Genomic DNA, 19,277 nt, shown 5'->3' with positions numbered 1-19,277 from the left:
CTACAACCTGAAAACTTCCACGGGGATATTAGAGAACATTTTTTAATTCCCTGTATTAAAAGCAAACTAGTATTCAGTGAATTAGACTGGTGATGCTTTCAGATGAACACCGGTTCTATTAAATACTTTTTACCCCTTCTTCTCTTACTTTGTAGCTTCCCCCCCCCCCCCCCCCCATTTGTCCTATATCTGCACTTTACTGCATCTAGCATCTAGAAAAAAGTTGCAACTGTTTCGAGATTTATTATGTGTTTTTTCCGTGACAATTCTGAATCTGAAAACTCTCCACCTAAAACCTGTCTACTGTAGGTCATGTAAAAGTCAATAGCAGATATCCCTTCCCTGGAAAACTTTTCTTTGCTTCAAATTTTGAGTTTTTTAGATTTTTGAAGTGGGTTTTTGTGCCACAATTCAAAAAAAGTTGCAGCTTTCTCTCACATGCTTTTTCACTTTGGATTTTTTGATAAATTAGTGAAATTTAAATGTGAAAATTTGTTTATTCATTGTTAAAAAATAAATAAATATATAAATAAATAAAGCAAGAAATTTTAGTAAATCTGCCCCTTGGTGTTTATTTTAAGTGCAACTATGGTTTTTATACGTTTATAAGTTACCATGTTAAGAAATGCTGCATAAGTATCACAGAGAATCTGGTAACAATCATAATAGCTATATATTTATATATAATGAGTAACAGAGTGTAAAAAAAAATAAAGAGGGAATTTCATCATTGGACACAATGTTGTTAGTGAAGTAAGCCAGGGCTCTGTCCTTGGGCAAGTTATTTTTAACTTACTCACAAATGGCCTTGAAGTATTGTCTCTGGTGTTTGCTGATGATACAACATTGTGCAAAATACTCAGGAAGTTTTTATTGCACATAATGATTTCACTTAACCATGGAACTGTGAAGGTAAACAGAGTGTAACTTTCAAACAGGGCTTAGCAAGGAGAAATAGAAGTTTGTGCATTTGTTAGTATATCTTGGTACTTGAGATTTGGCAGATATCATATGTCCTGACTTTGTGTCATTATGCAGTTTGGTCAAAAGCAAGCAATGATTTTATTTGTTTTTTATGATTTCCAGTGCAGAATATATTGGAATATACAGTATATATGGTCTTAATTGGACAACTGACTCCAACAAGTTACTATTGTGGTAGATAGGAATGAAAAAAATGGAAAAAAATACAGCAATCCCCAATGGCTACAGTGTTTTTTTCTTAGTTAGAGGTTGGGGAGAGGTGGCCATCATTATGAAAACATTGCATATGAAGCAATAGACCATATTTTTGTTCTATTGCAAGTGTGTCACTCAAACAATATATTACAGTAAATATATCATATAACACAAATGATTTGGCTGCTGCATAATGTACATGTAAATGGTGCTTCATCTAATAACTGTTTGGCGTAGCTTAGCAAATATTTTTGTCCAACTGTTTTGCCTGTCTGCCAGCAGAGAGTACTAAAGGATACCATAAAGATATGGTTTATGAGTATGGATTTTTTTTTTACCAGCTATATATTTATATAGAGCATAACAACTCATTTAACATTCTGGATCCATCATTGCAAATGTCAAGCCTATAAATATATAATTCCCACTATGTACAATTATATACAAAGAGTATAATTTAATAAAAACTCACTTTTTGGAGAAAGGGGAGGGGGGATGATGCTGTATGTTCAGATCTTTCTAGTAACGTGAAGACAGAAGAAATATAATAGGAGGGGAGTGGATTGACATGACTGCTAGAATTGCAATTACTAAAGGCTAATTAAGGCATTTACACATAGTGGCAGATTTATCACCATTTCAGTTTATACTGTACTTATGGCTCGTAAAATAAATAACAAGTAAATGTATAGTAATGTGGAAAACCATTAGTATCGATTTGGTAAGTCCCCCACAGAAGAGCACTGCATTCTCTTTAGCACAATGCTTATTCTTTTGTGCCCACCTTTATAAGTGCAATTTAACTTTCAAAATCTTTGAACATTTTCCAATGTAAATTGAATACACTAAGGGGTATATGTATCATGCTGTGTAAAAAATGGAGTGAAACATTACCAGTGATATTGCTCATAGCAGCCAATCAGGTGCTTTGCTTTGGTTTTCTAACTCTTGATATCTAATTGCCGATTGGTCGCACTGGGTAACATCACTGGTAATGCTTCACTCCACTTTTTACACAGCATGATAAATATACCCCTCAGTTACATCCACTGCAGTTTATGCACGATGCACTAATGATCGTGTAACTGGTACTGGCATTAACACCTGTTTTGCACAGTGCAGATCCATTGGTGATCTACAAAGCCAGGGAGTCTATGTCAGACTTTATAGTGTTAATGTAGGGGACATATAAAATAGGGGCTAATAGGGCTACCACTTTTACGTCCACCCAGATCTCATGGGGCAATGATTACACAAAATAATTGAAAGTTTTTAACCTTATGATTTAAGTACTTTTTTTTCAAGGTACTGCACGGTTAGACTCGCATCAGAAATGGTTAAATTTTTGTGAATCTATACTAGAATTTTACCACGAGTTTTATTTTGTCAAGATAAAATATTTAATGGGTTTCCGGATAAGGGGTTTGATATCTGTAATTTGAAAAACATTGAGAAACTGTTTAAATATTTTGGCAAATGCATTAGATTCAATGGATGTTTCCATTGAATCTAATGCATTTGCCAAAATATTTAAGCAGTTTCTCAATGTTTTTCATATTACAGATATCAAACCCCTTATCCAGAAACCCATTATCCAGAATGTTCTGAATTAGGAATAGGCCATCTCCCATAGACTCCATTGTAATCAAATAATTCACATTTTCAAAAATGATTTCATTTTTCTCTCTAATAATAAAAACAATAGCTTGTACAGGTATCGGACCCCTTATCCAGAAACCCGTTATCCAGAAAGCTCTGAATTACGGAATGCCCGTCTCCCATAGACTCCATTTTAATCAAATAATTCAGAATTTTAAAACTGATTTCTTTTTCTATGTAGAAATAAAACAGAACCTTGTATTTGATCCCAACTAAGATATAAATAATCCTTATTGGATGCAAAACAATCATATTGGGTTTAATTAATGTTTTATTGATTTTTTAGTAGACTTAAGTTATTGAGATCCAAATTACGGAAAGACCCCTTATCCGGAATACCCTTGGTCCTGAGCATTCTGGATAATGGGTCCTATACCTGTACTTGATCCCAACTAGGATATAATTAATCCTTTATTAGAGCCATTCTGGATAACGGGTCCCATACCTGTACTAGTAATTACAATTGGAAGCAGGAACTGTATGCTGGTTATGCTGGTTCAGTGAAACAATGTAACAAAGTATAGTTCTCCTCAACCAATTCCCACAATGTTTATTCATAGGTCTATTCATTTGCTGGCTTACTGTATGCTGCAAGAGTCAGAACAGCAGAACAGAGGATGGAAAGGGACAGACACATCCTGATTTTGATAGCAAATACAGATACAAAAATCTGTTGCAAATGTTTAATTCATTTAATGAAATTATATTTAATTTAAATATATACTGGAAAGTAGAATCAGGTTTTCTATTATTATGGAAACATATTAGTTGGTTTGTTAAAGTCTATTTATGTTTCATAAAAACCCTTTATGAAGGCTGAGGTTAATCCATGACATATCATATTGAAGTTTATGAGTTGGAGTTTATAGCCTAATACAGGTACTGTGATAACACTGAATTTTTTCATAGCAAAATACAGCTGACAGGTAATGACTCTGAAATAATAATTTGTGTTATTAAAGTGGAATATATTTTCACATTATAAAAGTTGTCAAATTACTGAGACAGAGTATCTCATATGTTATTGTCTAGTGTAGAATCTAATAACCAGAAACCGGTTATCCAAAAGACGCTGAAATATGGCATTGCCATTGGCCACAGAGTCCTATTTAAACAAAATATTTTCAATTGTGATTGATTTGTTGTTTCTTTGTATTAAGAGGCAGTGTGCTTGCTAATAACTAAACTGGAATAAATATAAATTGTTCTGTTCTTTAAATATTCATTTATTTGTGTAAAGTTAGCGTGACCAGTGTCTAGGGCCCAACAGTGGGTGGGGGCACTAGTGCAAGTGCCCCTTCTGTCCAAGTGCTTATACCACCTAACTCCTACCTTCAATCCTCATTAACAAGCATTCATGTGCACTCTTGTGTGTGAGTACAGTGGAGAGGGGCGCGGGGTACAGCCTGGTTGTCTATGGTTCTTGGCCCTAGACAACAAAATATAATGAATAAAATGTTATAATCTAGAAAAAAAATCAATTCAAAACAGGTTAAAGGTCCCTGGGGGCCAAACGATCGGATTATATTTGTGGCCATGGGGCAGTCGGTTCAGGGACCGCATCAATGAGCCAATGCGGTCCCCGATCTGACTGGATTTTCTAACCTGGCCGATCGAGATCTGGGAAATTTCAGGCCAGGCCAGGCCGCTCGTTTCTGTCCATACACGGGCCGATTAGCTGCCGAATCGGTCCAAGGGACCGATATCGGCAGCTACTATCGGCCCGTGTATGGGGACCTTAAGATGTACCTCTTTCAGCCATGATCTACAGTAGCTATAGTCTTTCATAATATAGCCAGTATATAGAATATAGTAATTATTTGAACTCAAGTTTAAACCCATAGGATTTCATTTACTAATGCATACAATGCACAAACTACAAGAAAATATTGCTTCCAAGATACATTTTGGCAGTTCTGCAGCTGGATAAAACGGTCCCCTTTAAATGCACATAGGCTACAAAAAGTGATGCAGAAATCATCACATTTTCAAAAAACCAATGGCATGGAAATGCCCAAATCAAGTTTCTCACAGCAGAATGAAAATAAGAGATATTCATTAAACGTAGCTGTGAAGTATAACTTTGTTATAAGTAAAGCTCATTAGCTATTGGACGTGGCAGTATACAAAAATAACACAATATTCTGTATCTGTACTTGTGTGAAGTTTGGCTTGTAATAAAGAAAGGTTCTATAAAATGTGCATGCAAGATGAACATAAGTGTGAGTGCTTTTTCTTCGCTATACGGGTTAGCGCTGCATAGTTCACCAAGCAGTCTGACAAGCAGGGAAACTAAAGTGCAGTTATCTTTAATGGCTTATGGAAAATGGCCCATTGAATTTTAAGATCATTGTGCTCTTGATGTCTAATACTACAGAAGCACATTACAAACTTGCTTTCCTTCAGTATTCACACAGCTTAACTGACTGATGTAGCCAAAAGATCGGATTGGATTAGAGGAAACTGCATTACGTACACCATTGCTGAGTTTCAAAGACACTCGAGTCAGGGCAAAGATTGTCAGGCGTGCAGAAGAAAACTAGACGAAGAGCAGTTTATTTTATAATAGATGTTTTGCATTCCAGTTTATAAATCAAAACTTATTTAAAGGGCTATACACTAAATCACTATATAATATTTTTTCAGGTTATCGATTAATATAGGTTTGTTTATTTAATACAATTTAAATGGCTCCACCCACAGAGGCAAAGATGCAACCTGCTCCACAAACCAAATGTCTAATAGGGGTCAGTAAGGCTGAGTTACATTTTCCAGGGCCCTTTCAAGTCAAGTTACAGTGCTTCTCAGCTTACAATGTATAACGTCAGTAAATGCACAATCATTTTTTGCAATTCTAAGGACTATACATTCTAGTTCCTAATCTAGTTATAAGATTAACATAAAGAAAATGTGCTATTAGGCTACTGTGCCCTAATAATTTTCTCTGAAGAGCTGGGCTCAGTCCAGATAAATGAGCTGAAGACATAACTCTCACCATTACTTTCTTTTATGAGAAAGTCTAGGGAGTTGACCTTGCTATGGAGAGAGGCATTTAAGGACTTTTATGCTCTTACTGATGCAGCGCTACACTACATGGACTTCTAGGCCAAATTCATTTCTCTTATTAAAAGGTTATGGTAGGGCCAATGGGAGATAATAAAAAAAGCTTTAATAGCCAGCCAACCAGAAAGACAATGGCAAATTAGGGCAAGGCTAAAACTGCAAGCTAAACCAGTAGAACCTTAATTGTAGCAATGGAGCAAAATAAATATATATTCAATATCTCCATTAAACAAATCCAAAGGGAATACAAAAAGATAATGGTAATGAGTCACATTAAATAATTGCTTTTTGCATTATATTACTGTCACAATGTCACAATGTTACTGTGGATGTTAATATCATATCTACAAAAAAAGTCTGACACATAACTGGTCATTTAATGGTCTTGTGGATAAGAGATTGTTTAGAATGTCAATTCAGATCAAAGAATTGTTTAATATGATATAACTTTTGTAGTTGGTGGTTAGCCAGACAGTCCAGCAAAAGTGATATTGTATCAAGGCATACGTTTCAGTAACATATACACATTATACTGTCAGGTATCCTGTAACAGGCTGGCAGTTATGATTACAGCAAACTATAAACAGTAATGTACAGATGCAGCCAAGTTCCTTTACTATATTGTCGCATTTTGACTCTTCCAGTTAAACACAGGAATAAAAATACAAAAATTTGCCACCAGGTGGCAAATGGTCTGTGGTGTTTTTTTATTGTGTTTTGCTGGCAAGTCATTGCACTCTAGCACCATCTAGAGGCAGGATTTAACACTTAAAAAATGGTGTCTGGACATGGTGAGACAAAATGTGAAAACTTGCTGGCCGCATCTGTATCTAGATGAAAGCTAACAAATAAAAAGTGATACAAAACCCAATATAGTTAAAAAAAAATTAATGAATATTATTTATCCATCCATCAAATCCATCTTTCATTCAAAGAGTTGTTAAGTATGATACAACTTTTGTACAAGAAGTTGGTGGGTAGCCAGTCTTTTTAGCAATAAGTAATAAGCTATAAAGACATAAATTGATAGTAGCCATAAGCTACTATACTTTGTGCATTTTGCAATATTAAATTAAGAGAAGTAACACCTCTCAGCAATGTATAGGTATGGCATATGTATAATAAAAAAGTACAACAGAATCTGTGAAAATAACTAAGTACTTTCTGACCACCCCAGAGATGAGTGGTTCTTTTTAAGGGGGCATGTTATTTCAGTAATACAGTATGAATACATTTATTCAGCAGACCCAAATTCAGTGGCTACTGATATTTCACAGGCATAAAATAACCAATGCACAGAACCTTTATTCTACACTATTTTGATCTACTTGGGATGTTCAAAGAAAGGTTTATTGTGGTATATCTGTAATTGTGGAAACCAAACTTTGTACAGATTTTAAGTTGAAATGGAACAAGTGTTTTAGATATTTGCTTGTTTCAAAAATTATGTTCATCATTTTATTCCAGAATAAGTTAAATTCACTAAGGGAGCATATACTTATGTTCATATTTATTTTTTTCACAATTCGGGGGATTTCTTTTGGTGCTAAAATAATTTTTTATATGCAAAAACTGTGAAAAATCCGGAAGAAAAATATACACCACCCAAAAGCTGTTGAGGTCATGTAGAAGTCAATGAGCAGCTGTCCTGTTTCCAATTGGAAAATCTTCTTTTGCTTCATAGTATAAGAGGTTTTCAAATTTTTCAGACGCTACATTTGTTGAAAAACGTGCAAAAATTGTGGTTTTCATGTTTTTTTATATCCCACATTTTTTGTTTTATTTTTTTGTTCATGCTTTCTCAATTTGGATCTTTTATTAAATGACATGGTTTTAGTGGAAATGGTTTTAAGACCCTCTAAAACCACAAAAATCAGACTGTTGATAAATGTTCAAATGTTACAAACTGTTTTCAGACAGAGAACAAAAAAAAGTGTTATTTTTTTCATAATGTTGCCTATGTTTTTGCATTAATTGTAGGAAAAAATGAAATCAGTTTTGCTCTGTAATATTTATAAACCAAAGAGGTTCAATAAAGATAAATGGCTTCGCCAGGTGTTAAGTGTTTTTTGTTTATTTGTGCACCACAGCTTCGTGTGCTGTATTTATGGTGTTGGCTTTGAAAAATCAACAGGTGTGACAAGGGATAAACAGAAATATAAGGCCAAGGTGTAATTGCTGGCAAACACGAATAGCTTTTGCTTTTCTGTATGGCTATGATTTGCAAGTCATCTCTGGCTTTCTAAAATAAAACTATTATTTCTTGGCAGATATAGCTCAGATTAAGGAAGGACCATATTTTTCAAAGCATCACACTATGCAAGCAGATGGTCTTTAACTCTCTTATTCAATATACTTTTTTGGATGTTTAAGTAGTAATTTGAGGACTGGAGGGGAAATCAGAGCAGTAGCTATATCCTCCTTTAATCCTGTGCAAGGAAAAGTGAGCAATGTACAGCAAATACTGTAATTTTTTCTAAAAAATGGTTCTATTTTTGATATGCTGTTAGGAATACTAAACTAAATGATATACAAAGACAAATAAATGAGTTAAGTAGTGATGAGTGAATCTGCCCTGTTCCACTTCACTGGAAAATTTGCGAAACGACAGAATAATTTGCGAAACAGCACGTTTGTCATGTGACTTTTTTTGATGCACCCATTTTGACACACCCACAACTTTTTTTTGATTCTCAATGAATTTTTCCATGCCGAATTTTAATGGAAGTTTTGCAAAACAATTCGGAAATGCGGAAATTTGCTGCAAATCCACGCCTGAGATAAGCAGTGGCTGCCTCTTTTAAATATTTTATCTTCAGACAGAAAAGTAATGTGTATCACAAATTTGAAATTTATAATATGATATAATATGATAATTGTGTAATTATTATATTTTCTATTTGCCCAAACATAGACATGATTGTGTACATTATAATAAATGACACAGCAAAAGTGATTTTTTTTCTTTATAACAACATGCAATGTATTTTTGGCCCCAAACCATTAGGGCATGCAGATACTTTTGACAAGGAACATTATGAATATTACGCTAACATGCTTGATTTTTTTTATCTTGATAAGTGTCTTTTTTCACCAAAGTACAATTTTTTGAAAGCTGTCCCTTTTACAACTGGAAGATCTTACTTTACTTCATGGCTTTAGAGGTTTCCAGGATTTATTTAACACTAGCATTTGCTCAACAATTCAAAAAAAGTCACCATATTTGCATTTTTAATTTGTCTTTTTTGGTTTGTACTTTCAATTGGGATCTTTTTATTAGTGACGGACATATATGGAAATGAGTTCAGTCGTTATTTCAAAAACTTATAAAAACTTATAAAACCATGAAACCCATTTTTCCATTTGAATTTTAAGAAAAAGCTATTTTGTTTATCAACCACACTTTTGTCAACAGATGGAGCAGTATCCATTCAACTGTGTTATTATACCATTTATCTAAAAAATGATCAAGGTGTTGTGTAAGCTGTATTTTTAAAAAAAAACAAAGTGTATCTTTGCATGTTGCTCAGTTTATGAATGAGCCCCGGTGACATATGCTTAGTTGCAATGGCATCAAAATATGCAGTTGGTGAAATATGAGGATCCTTTAATGGCTAGATAATGCTTTTTATACATTTGCCTTTGCCGTGTTCTCTTTTTTGTATGATCTGTCTGCCTTTAACGCTGTTGTTTATAGAAAATGTGATTTTTAGATTTAGCTTTCCAAGCGTTGGTTTACTGTTTGTCATAAATAGTCAGAACATTTCACATAATAAGATGAATAATTTTGTAGTAGTGGTTAGCAACACCCCCTACTTAATCTTCTATTGATTGAATGTGATATGACATTTCCTTTTATCGTGAAGCCTCAAAGAGGGTTTATTCACTGTATGCATCTGAAAAACAAATTTCCTAAGAGGGATTGGGTTTTCCGCACATACTGAAACATTAAAGAAGGGGATGGCATGATGGGCTGGCAGCTGCATGGGACTTTGAACTGCAGTGATGATTAAGCAAAAATATGCATTATACATTTAATTGGTAACAAATTGCATTGCTTTGTTGTTTCAATAATTATGGGGGACAGATGCTAGTATCCAAGCTTCTAAAATATACATTAAGGGTGTATGTGTCATATATTGTAATACATACGCAGAGCTCCTTTTACTCTACTATACTGTATATAAATAGGATCAGTAACAGACTGAGATAGACTTAATGGTACACGCATACTTCTTAAAGCAAAGAGTTTTCGCTCCAGAGAGCTTATAATAGAATTTGCTGTACAGTAATGTATGGAGTGATACAATTAGTTATGGAACCATACCCACATTCAGTTTCAGGTATCTGTCTAAATATAACTACATCATCTTCACTTCCTACTGTTCTTTTATGTAGATGCTGCTGAGGCTGCTTAGGTGGTACCCTGGGAATAATGGCCGAATAACAAAGCATACATCTGTATGTACAGTATGCATATATAATAAATAAGGGGACAGTTGAAAATCATGGGGTCTGTATTGTTGCAAAAACGCACATATATGACTAGCAATCTGGCATCTGTAAGCCGTAGAAACTCACCAAAGTAGAAAAGATGGCCCTGGTGCTCCAGCCCCAGACCCTCAGCTCAAGGGGGCGGACAAGTCGTTAACACAGAAACAGAAAAAAAGAGGAAAAAAGGACACTCTGGAAATCCAGACATGCATTCCAAATGTTAAAATGAAAAAAACCTTTATTATACACTCGTCTCATAAAGCCCGACATGGTTCGTGTCTGTCTGACACAATTATTGGCATAGCCGTGTGTAGTTGCAGTCAGACCCCAACTGGCAATCTGTTGGTTCCGGCAAATGCCGTAGACACTCACTATTTAGTGGGCTGGTGGGGATGCTTTGGACTTCTGTGTACTTAAAATGCCAGGGTCTATTTTGAATTCCAGTCCAAGCCTGTGTACAATATGTATATTTTTGCAGAGCACAAATCTTATTCTAAGTAAATTCCTGTAGTGGTTCAGGTATCCTGGGATACTTTTTGGAGTCCAGCACTTTGGTAGCGGTTTCAGGCAGGCAGTGGATAATGAACAGAAAGTATGGATAGCGTGGATGTTACTTTATATGCATGCCAGGGAAGTATCTTAGAGCATTCTGCTCTGATTTTTTTTAAATACAGCAGCATTCCTTGTATTACTCCAAAAACAGATAAGGCAAGCTGTAGTTCAGATAAGGCAAGCTGTAGTTCAGATAAGGCAAGCTGTAGTTCAGATAAGGCAAGCTGTAGTTCAGATAAGGCTTGCAAAAAAAAGAGTAGGTTAATATGTTGATTCTTGCTTCAAGTGAGAATTATAAATGAGAGAGATCCCAAAATATCCAATACCACGAAACATTCCCACTCCCAACCATATGCCTGTATGCACACAAAATTCATCCTTTGTATTTGTACAGTAAGATTTATGATATTATTGAGAGCAGCCATGCTGTTAATCAAAGGAGTCTCTATCAGCAGAAATAAAACTATATATTTATGACCAATAGGTGTGTTATTGTTATGGTTTTAAATACCCTGATTTTAGGTTTTCCTGCATTTTACATAGTTTTTTTGTGGTCCCATGAATATATAATGCATGATTTTACATTTTTCTGTATTTTATACAATTTTGTACAGGGCCCCTGAAAAACGTGGGATCTGCTGTAAAATAAATACATATTTTTTTCAACTACAATTCTTTAAGAGAGACTTTATCTTTTTCTCTATGAAAGAAGTGTTTATGCTATTTTCTTGCCTGGACAGAGTATAAACAAAGGCACTGTAGTTGGCTTTTCAGCAGAAGGTACATATCTCAAAAAACTACAGCATGTAGTGCTTACTCCTAAACATCTATAGCTGTTATGCATAATGCGACCAGTTTGCTGCCCTACTGTTCTTCACATGAATGCTACTCATCCTGCACATTTCAGCATCACGTGGCACATGTAATGCATAGTGAGGTTTGGATGCTGCGGTGTCTATTCAGGATGTCCATTCTATTGGTCAGCTTTGGTTTAGCTTAAATAGCAAATTCTGCAATGTACCCTTGTCCAAGCTGACTTCTGGTTACTCAGATCCTGTCTGATCCCTTTTTTTCCTTTTTGGCTCCTGTTAATTGACCTTGATCCTAGCCACCTTTCCTAAGTATTAATCTCCTTATCTGTACCAAGTTACCTTGGTCTAATCTCTGTAATGTGTAGGTTCCTTGCCAGTCCTACCAAAAATGTTCTTTGTCCTCAAAAGAGGGTCACTAAAGACCAGTACTGGAAGGGGTTCTTCTGTTTCATGAAAAGAGACAATAGGTGCCAATTTAATATTAACTATTATTAGAATGTTTATGGTTAAGGGAGAACCTTAACTGTATTTATAAAGTGACCGTTTTCATTCAGTTATTCAAAAGAAATGCAAAATATTTTAAAATATAATTCATAATAATAATGTTTTTACTTTGAGCAATCCCACAATGTAACAAAGTAGCAATGATTTCCATCTGTGCTTGATTTATTCATCTTTATGCCAAGAATGGGTGAGTCAGGTCATACAGCAAGTGATTATGGAACTTCTACCTAATTCCTTACAATACACATGGATACATCTGTCATTATGAAAACAGCTGGCACTTCTGTCACCATCCACAGATGGACAGGATTTGATTGCTGTCTCGACTAGAGCAAAAGATTATTGTAATTGCTGTCCCTTAACTCACATTCAGTTTGTCCACTCTTGAATGCATTTTTTTTAAAGGGGAAAAGCCCTCTGCACATTTGTCTTCAATAAAGTGTACAGGCAAGAGAATCATTGAATTAACAACTGCAGGAGCTACATTGCATCTATACAGTAAACTGCAAATCAACATTGGCTTTGATCAGTCTAAAGCAATTAGGGGTGAAAGCAAATTGATGCAGTCTTTCAGCTATATATATGTTGGCAAGGTTACCAATCAAATGTCCATTTATCTTTGCTTTTTATGTGCAAAAGTATGATTACATAGTTACATAGGGTTGAAAAAAGACCAGAGTCCACCAAGTTCAACCCATCCAAGTAAACTCAGCACACACTATATCTATACACCCACATACATAAACTAAGGGGCACATTTACTAACCCACGAACGGGTCGAAATGAGTCCGATTGCGTTTTTTTCGTAATGATCGGTATTTTGCGATTTTTTCGTATTTTTTGCGATTTTTTCGGCTTCTTTGCGAATTTTTCGTTACCAATACGATTTTTGCGTAAAAACGCGAGTTTTTCGTAGCCATTACGAAAGTTGCGAAAAGTTGCGCCTTTTTCGTAGCGTTAAAACTTAAATGGTGCAAAGTTTCGCGTAAGTTTTAACGCTACGAAAAAAGCGCAACTTTTTGCGCAAGTTTTAACGCTACGAAAAATCGCCAGATTTTACGCAACTTTCGTAATGGCTACGAAAAACTCGCGTTTTTACGCAAAAATCGTATTGGTAACGAAAAATTCGTAAAGAAGCCGAAAAAATCGCAACAAATACGAAAAAGTCGCAAAATGTTCGTTTTCAAGTCGGAACTTTTCCAATTCGGGTCGGATTCGTGGGTTAGTAAATCAGCCCCTAAGTATACAACCACTAATACTAACTGTAGATATTAGTATCACAATAGCCTTGGATATTCTGCTTGTTCAAGAACTTATCCAGGCCCCTCTTAAAGGCATTAGCATTAGTATGATTGGTACAAGAGCCCTAAGGTACGATCTTAGATATTGATAAATTTGATCCCAGATATAGTCAACCCCGAGTTTGAGTTAACACCATTGTTACCAAAGATTTTACACTGATAATATTTATATGTTCTGTAATATTCTTACATATTCTGCACTATGCTTTCACACATATGCAAGTTAGAAGGTAGGATAATAAAGGAAGTCTGGATATGTATTGAAAAACTTACATGCATTTCTGCTGGTAAAACAATGAGTTAAAGTATTTTTCTCTGGAGAACTTTTGAAACTCAAATGATCCTCTTCATAAAAATGTATAACACCAATTGTAGTTGGTGTCTGTTAACATAAACTGAGTTTGATTGAATTTGTCCAGTAAAATAAAAAAACCAAAGGTTTGGGGGATTTTTTTCCATTTTTTTTCTTCTGAAACACAATTATCAATAATTTGCTGTGTATCCAAGTGGACAAATACTGATAAAGAATAGGCTGAAAAGACAAACTTTTACACAAATGTAACAGCTATGTAGAATAAAATGGTTTTAGTTCTCACACAAGTTAAATGGTTGTTAGGTACCATTGATGAATTGGTGTAAAGAAGAAAACATTTTCATATATAAAAAAAAAAATTGCGTTTCACAGATTTTTCGCCGTTTGGAAGGTTGAAAGAAACATTTGCTATAAATTACCTTTTTAGGCTATGGTTCTCTAATACTATGGTGCTGAATATATATTTTAAATAAATCTTAAAAAATCATTGATTTTGCAGATTTTTGTGCACTGGCTTACAATTATAGGATTAACAATACTTGTCTTCCTTTTTTGATTTACTGATTAGACTTTGATACTCATGCCATTATTGCCTTGTCATATATGGATAATAGTGCATCTAAAATTACAAATGGCTTTCAAAAAATAATGAATGTTTTAAAGATAATGTCAGTTATGCGTGTGCCCTTTAATGCTTGCCATTTTTCTGGAACCTAATGACATCTTTAGCAAACTATAAAAGAGTTGAGAGATTTAAAAAATATCACAAGTTCAGAAAGTTGATGCTGGAATTTTCTTTTGAAAAAAATTTGGAAAACAATTTACTGCCGACCAAAGTTTCTATCTTTGTAAAATACATCTAGTATTAAGAAGAAGCAACAGGATATGCTGAGTAAACCTGAAAATGCGTTGCCACTCAGCTAAGTATCATCTTTAGTCAACTAAATGGTACAGGTATGGGATCTGTTATCCGGAAACTCATTATCCAGAAAACACCGAATTATGGAAAGTCCGTCCCCATGGATGCCATTTTAGTCAAATAATTAATTCAGAATTTTAAAACAGATTTTCTTTTTCTCTGTAATTGATCCCAACTAAGATTTAATTATTAAATTATTATTACTATTATTATTATTATTATTCAATATTCCAATATTATTATTGGAAGCAAAACAGTCTTATTGGGTTTTTTTGATTTCTAGACTTAAGGTACGGAGATCCAAATTACGGGGGAAGAACCCTTATCTGGAATACCCAGTGCTGGAAATGCTTTGAATATGGCTCTTTTTCAAGTACATTGAATAGGGATTGGATAGACTGGAAGTGAACTTTGAACCATCCTCCCTTATAGTTTTTGAGACAAAAGCTTTAAAAAAAATTTTTTTAAAAATGGGAGGAAAATATAAAACCAGACAATGAAATAGGTTAAAGGAGGAAAGTGGGTAAAACTACAGTATATTATGAAACTGAAAGCAGAAAAAGACATAGTAAATAAAGAGGGGTGGATAACATGATAAAATGGTGACAAAGAGTTAGTTGGGGAAAGTAAAAGAGGCTAAAAAGCACAAGAAAAAAAGAGCATATTGAAAAAATTGCTGAGAGAAAAGTAAAGAAGAGATGGAGAAGTTCTATACAGATGAGGAATGAGGAGGCATCGGAGAGGGATATAGAGAGTGGGAGAGCAGAAGAAAATAGAAAATAGAAAGGTAGATTGAACAAAGGTGAGAGGATACTATATTAAATGTTTGTGGCATTAGGCAGAGGTAAGGGTGGGAATGATATAGAATTTGTTGGTTTGTGTTGGGATTATCTTTAATAGTATGTAGAATAAGGAGTTTGCCAGTGGGTGCCATTGGGTGGGACCTTGATTTGAAGTGGGCATACCATATACCAGTGCCATAGTAATACCATAATCCAATAATTCAGCAGGCATGGATTCACAACAAATTTTCGTGTTTTTTTTTGCGAAATGGGCAACAAAATTCAACGCAGAAAAATTTGCCATGCAACAAATAATTGTCGTCCTTAAAATTTGCTATTTTTTTCGCCGAAATGAAACGGGACAGATTCGCTCATCACTAGTGGAGGTTTGATATGATGCAGTTTAAAAATGCAGGTTTGAAATGCTGGGGCATTATCTACAACTACTTTAGCTTTTAAAACATTTTTAAGATTACTCAGTCCAATTGCTTTTGATTTATCACTAGTATATATTTTATACCATGACCTGGATAATAAAATCCTTCCCACAAATATATGAATTGTATTTTATTTATTCTGGTTTATAAAAAGGGCTGTAGAGTAAAAAGCAAACTCTGAATAACTAGCTGTGCGTCCTCTGTGTAAAATTGTATATAAAATAATGTATGAGTTCTCAACAACAGCAACTGGTTATAGGTTTTCTAATTGATTTTAATTACATAGCAGTAAAATAGTGTGTACTCAACAACAATAACATTTTATGCTACATTAATATAAAGTATGTGCTCTCATAGGGATTGAATTTTCAGCTACTAACAGCAATATTCACATCAGCTAAATGTGTATGGTGCAGAACTCAGATTAGCAAATGAAGGCAAGCACTATACATGTTTGTTCAGAAATTCACAAGATCCATTCCATATTTTAGTAAATATCCTATAATAAAAGAATTAAAATATTGAAATAAACGAGCAAGTATGTCTGTGCCTTAAGAAATATTTATATTAAAGCACCACTTATCAAACAGCACTGTTATTACTAGTGTATATTTATAATGCAGCAGAAATTTCTGTTGACCTGTGCAATAATTGAAAAATACAAGCAATCAAGGTGTCTGAGAAATTGTGCATTAAAGAGCATCATAGGTGCGAAGAGGCAACAAAAAGTATAAATTAGGGGCAAAAAGAGAGAGCCTTTAATGGCATACTTTCAAATAAGCAGTCAAACTAATGGTAGTGAGCAAATCATTCTAAAAATAAGGAAATACAGGTATAGGACCCATTATCCAGAATGCTCGGGACCAAGGGTATTCCGGATAAGGGGTCTTTCTGTAATTTGGATCTCAATACCTTAAGTATACTAAAAAATCAATAAAACATTAATTAAACCCAATAGGGTTGTTTTGCATCCAATAAGGATTAATTATATCTTAGTTGGGATCAATTACAAGGTACTGTTTTATTTCTACATAGAAAAAGGAAATCAGTTTTAAAATTCTGAATTATTTGATTAAAATGGAGTCTATGGGAGACGGGCATTCCGTAATTCGGAGCTTTCTGGATAATGGGTTTCCGGATAAGGGGTCCAATACCTGTACAAATATTGGGTAAGTAGAATGAGAAACAAATTAGTCCTTGATCCTTGGCAACAATGAACCCCAAATAAAAGGAGTATGGAAACAGTGAACACTCATAGTCAGATTCAAATTTAAACTGGATGTTGGAATTATGGAAAAATGCTTAATTGTTGTTAAAATAAAAACAGAGCAAACAAAATTACAGTTAAACCCAAGTATTTGATGCTTTTAATGCTTTTTGGTTTGCCTAGGAAGTGGTGACAGAGGACCAACAAAGTATTTAGTTGTTATTTACTTGCCTTATTGTTCATTCTATTTGCTCTGCAGTGAAAAAGTGAAAAATTACCAAATAGGAATGTTTTGTGCTCATAGTTATCACAATATAAGTAATGTGTCTTGGGAATATGTGAATTTGCTGCACCAGGATTCAATGTACAGGACAAAAATGAGTGGGGAAAGTGGACATTTGCGGCATATGCGGCTTGTAGACTTATGCATTGTATCTGGTATAACATACATTTTAAAGGACCAAGTGGATGAAAGAGTGTAGAAGAAAAAGCATTCTGCTGGATCTACAGTACCTATTTGGACCAGGTTTATAAGTTGTCTTGTGTTGTCTGATAATGGACATCAATTTACTAAACCTTCCTTAAGTCAGCAAGAGTATGAAGATAGTTTGCTATGATTTTAATATAAATATTATTTCCTAAAATGTTAACAATAGTGATGAGCAAATCTGTCCCGCTGAAAAATTTACAAAACTACAAAAAAAGTTGCGAAACACTGAAAAATTCACAAAATGTGGGTACCACACAACTTTTTTGATGCATGCCCTTTCTGACATGACTGCGACTTTTTCGTGACCGCACCTTTTTATGCACAACCACTTTTTTTATGCACCGAAATTTAGCGGAAGTTTTGCAAAACAAGTCAGTGGCAAAATGTGGAGTTTTGCTGTGAATCCATGCCTGGCAAAAAAAAAATTGCTCATCACTAGTTAACAGCGATAGTGTTGTGCCCACTATGATGCAAATTGCTGAAATATAGCAGCTATTTAGTCAGTAATGTGGGAAATCCTTAGTTCCACTGAGCATTTTCCCTGTTAAATAGAGTTAGTGAATGGACTGTTGCTTGCCCTTTTTGCAGCATATTAAATGTGATTTGTAATGATTAATTATATCACTAATGTAATTACCTGCTTCACACAACATCACTGCAGCTAGTTTTTACTTCCGAGAATAATCTCCTTCCTCGGTTAACCTAGTATTTCCTTTACAAACATAGGCTGTATAAAAATATTGTCTCCTCTAAAATAAAAAAATAAAGCAATTTAACCATATCCCACCATATTAAATTATACCCTGGCATTCCAGACTACTCACATAGAAAACTTCATTGCCTAAGGCTGTCAGAGAGAGCAATGAAAATGACAAACAATGTGCAATATTCATATATTCAAAAGACAAACCCTAGTGATTAAGGTGCATAGCGTATCGTGTAGTGGACATGATTCTTTCCAAGTCAAACTAAGGCAAGATATGACATATCCAAAGGAAACTCTAATCATTGCTGAAAGGATGCGGTTCCGTGTGCTGAAAAATGTTAATCCACAAGCGTGGATGGATACTCCCCAATAGTTGAACAGTATCTCTCAAAGCAGATAGGTATGCCTTACGGTTTTAGCAGACCTCCGCAATGTTTGATTGCCACTATAATGTTAGAGAAGGTGTGTACCCAATCGTATAAAAACTTAAGTATTGCACTTTTTCATTAAGACATAAGTGCTCAGTATTTAGATGCCAAGTCCTCAACAATGCAAAGGGATGGAATGCCAATGTCCATCCCCCAATGAAGCTTAAAATTTAAGGTCCCTATAACAATGTCAGTGGAAACCAAAGTATCCAAAGGGAATCAGTGCAGACACAGAGAGAACATACAAAATTTGAATTAAATTCAAGTCCCAGAAATGCAAGTATTTGCAAATACAGAATACCTGGACTTCAATATATATCTAGTTTTACAACTTCTTTTATCTGTCAGCTTCACTTACTTCCAGTTTTAAAGGATAGGTGGCTCATGAAGCAACCACTGGCAGGAGCCAGTGAAGTGGGGTGGAGAAGGAA

General features: G+C 34.7%; 2 protein-coding genes across 8 annotated transcripts in view; one reads left to right on the top strand and one right to left on the bottom strand.

Moving 5' to 3' along the window:
• Window positions 1-19,277, top strand: part of tenm1 (teneurin transmembrane protein 1) — a 373,978-nt gene that overhangs the window by 22,460 nt on the left and 332,241 nt on the right. The gene's annotated exons all lie outside the window — the stretch shown is intronic.
• Window positions 1-19,277, bottom strand: part of LOC101731292 (fibroin heavy chain-like) — a 118,148-nt gene that overhangs the window by 74,108 nt on the left and 24,763 nt on the right. For 4 of the 6 annotated variants that reach the window (XR_001925199.2, XR_004219781.1, XM_018096892.2 and 1 more), the window contains exon 3: window positions 4,171-4,267. The exons of the other annotated variants lie outside the window; for them this stretch is intronic. Coding sequence is in view for 2 of the 4 variants with exons in the window: in XM_018096892.2 (XP_017952381.1) it covers window positions 4,171-4,183 (13 nt within the window). In the remaining 2 variants the exon portion in view is untranslated. The remainder of the gene's footprint in view (window positions 1-4,170; window positions 4,268-19,277) is intronic. 6 annotated transcript variants of the gene reach the window in all.

This window comes from Xenopus tropicalis, chromosome 8, assembly GCF_000004195.4.
Source record: "Xenopus tropicalis strain Nigerian chromosome 8, UCB_Xtro_10.0, whole genome shotgun sequence".
NCBI lineage: Eukaryota > Metazoa > Chordata > Amphibia > Anura > Pipidae > Xenopus > Xenopus tropicalis.
This window is presented reverse-complemented; position numbering and strand designations above follow the sequence as displayed.